General features: G+C 36.1%; 1 protein-coding gene across 1 annotated transcript in view; it reads right to left on the reverse strand.

Annotated features, from left to right (window-relative positions):
- The window catches only part of LOC106882530 (inter-alpha-trypsin inhibitor heavy chain H3), a 53193-nt gene that overhangs the window by 27740 nt on the left and 23249 nt on the right, over positions 1 to 2204 (reverse strand). Inside the window, exons 7-8 of the mRNA XM_052973456.1 lie at positions 1415 to 1773; positions 467 to 811 (exon numbers count right to left, since the gene is read on the reverse strand). Coding sequence (XP_052829416.1) covers positions 467 to 811; positions 1415 to 1773 — 704 coding nt within the window. The remainder of the gene's footprint in view (positions 1 to 466; positions 812 to 1414; positions 1774 to 2204) is intronic.

Genomic DNA, 2204 nt, shown 5'->3' on the forward strand with positions numbered 1-2204 from the left:
ATATATATATAATGTATGCTGTTGTTGTTGTTTCCTTCTGGAGCCACGCCTGGGTCATAAGGGTCGGTTTCATTGGCGTATAGATATGATTACTGTCATTGATAGAAGAACATTTCTGGAGAATATTCGCAATAAACATTGTGATGGCGGCTATAGAACAAATTGTAAGCTGCCAAGAACTCACGTGGTCGTGATGCCGTTTCCATTTTTTCACATCCTACTTTCATTCTCTTACATCACCAATGCATTTACAGGAGGCATTAATTTCACAGTATCCCATTTATCTTGTAAAGAAATTTAATGAATGATTCGTATGAGGTAAAATTGCAAGTAGAGAACTATTTCGATTATTATTTGATGACAATTGCTTTTTATTGCTCAATTAACAAGCTTGGGAGAGACATAAATCTCATGAAATTTATTCCTTTCTTGAACAAGAAATCATAAGTAATGTTTCCAATCTTACCTTTAGCGATAGTTCAATCACACGATTTTTCAACTCATCTTTCTCCGTTTGGTTCCCACTGGCAGTCATTTGATCTAGAATCTGCTTGATTGTCAGATATGCCCACAGTTTCTCTAGAATGCGTTTTATGTCTTTATCAGACAACAAGCTTTCTCTTTTCGCTTTATCAGACAATTGGAGCGCTTCAGTTGTTTCTCCAACATCAACATCGCCAGAACTTGTGGTGCCAACAATGTTCCATGTAATTCTCGAAGCGTCCTTATCCGTCAATTTCCCAGCTATTACCGCTTCTGTACCGTTGAAATATCTGTGGAACACATTATTGGTTAGCGTGTCGCTATCAACCTGTAATCAGAACAGAAATAAGTGTGGCGTATATTCTGAAACAATACTCAAAAATATATCGGAATGCTCCAGATCAACTCCAGGAAAGTATTCTTGGAGAGACAAGATTGTAGCAAAACTGCTCTGAATAATGTGCCCATCAAATATCAATTCTTTGAAAAGAAAAAAACTCTTTAACTTATATGAATTTGTAGCCAGAATTTTAGTGTTCTGGGGGAGCAATGGAGAGTACATGCTTAAAATGTGACGAAGCAACTGAATTAATAAAAAGACGGCAATTACTAACTGTAAATAATGCAACGGGAATTATATACTCTCTTTCGAAATATACTGGCGGATTGCCTCTAAGGATAGCCATAGGTGCTTTCAAGAAAATTATGACACTAGGATATGCAAATATTGAAACTAAATTCCCATACAATATTTAATTACCTTCAACAGTATTATTATATTTCAAGAGATTTTTCTAAACACAGGCATTATAGGATGGTATTTATGATGTAAATAGTTCATGATTAAAGAACGAAAAATCTTAAATAAATACTTACAACATGAACATTAAATATGATAATATGAATAATATAAAATCCATAATCGACGTACATTACCAAAGTATTTGAATTTTACATCTGTCATCAATGCAGCAGTTATTTCATTGTAAAAAGTTTTCAGCTGCAATTCAGGTTTGTATGCTTCATAGATCTGTCGGGCTACGGCATAGTTCTGTAGAGATATTCTCTCAAGTAAGAGAAAATCAGCGTCGGCACCAAAAGCCAGAGAAAATATAGGAATTTTTTCCCGGTTAGCTTCAATCACATTGCGCAGGATAATACTGTGGTTAGTCTCACCAGATACGGGTTCGCCGTCAGTTAAAAACACGATTACTGGAGATCGACCTTCTGTATTCGAGACAGGTGACATAAAATCGAGCCCATCTAAAAGCGCACGATTGATATCAGTACCTGTTAAAACAAAACAGAAATATAGATAGTGATACAATGTATACAGCAATTCACCTCGTCTCCCATCATAGTAACAGGAATATCCAACGGAAGCTCAGTATATAAGCAATCAGCCAGAAGTCGCGTTTATAACCGAATACATCCAATAGAAAACTTTGGTGTGTGTGTCTAGGAATAAGTGAATTATGGTCTTGGGAAACTTTAACTTACAAAGTGCAGTCAATAGAGTACACCTGCGCCTACTGTACAAAGCGTACACTAGGTGCAGGAATATCTGTGTGGTAAGACGCTTGCGTCCCTACCACTTGGTTTGGTACCTTGGGCAAGTGTCTTCAATAGCCTCAGGGCAAACAAAGCATTTGAGTGGATTTGCTAGACGAAAACTGAAATGAAATAATCCATCGTATATATATATATATATATATATATAT

Source organism: Octopus bimaculoides, chromosome 15 (assembly GCF_001194135.2).
Source record: "Octopus bimaculoides isolate UCB-OBI-ISO-001 chromosome 15, ASM119413v2, whole genome shotgun sequence".
Classification (NCBI taxonomy): Eukaryota; Metazoa; Mollusca; class Cephalopoda; order Octopoda; family Octopodidae; genus Octopus; species Octopus bimaculoides.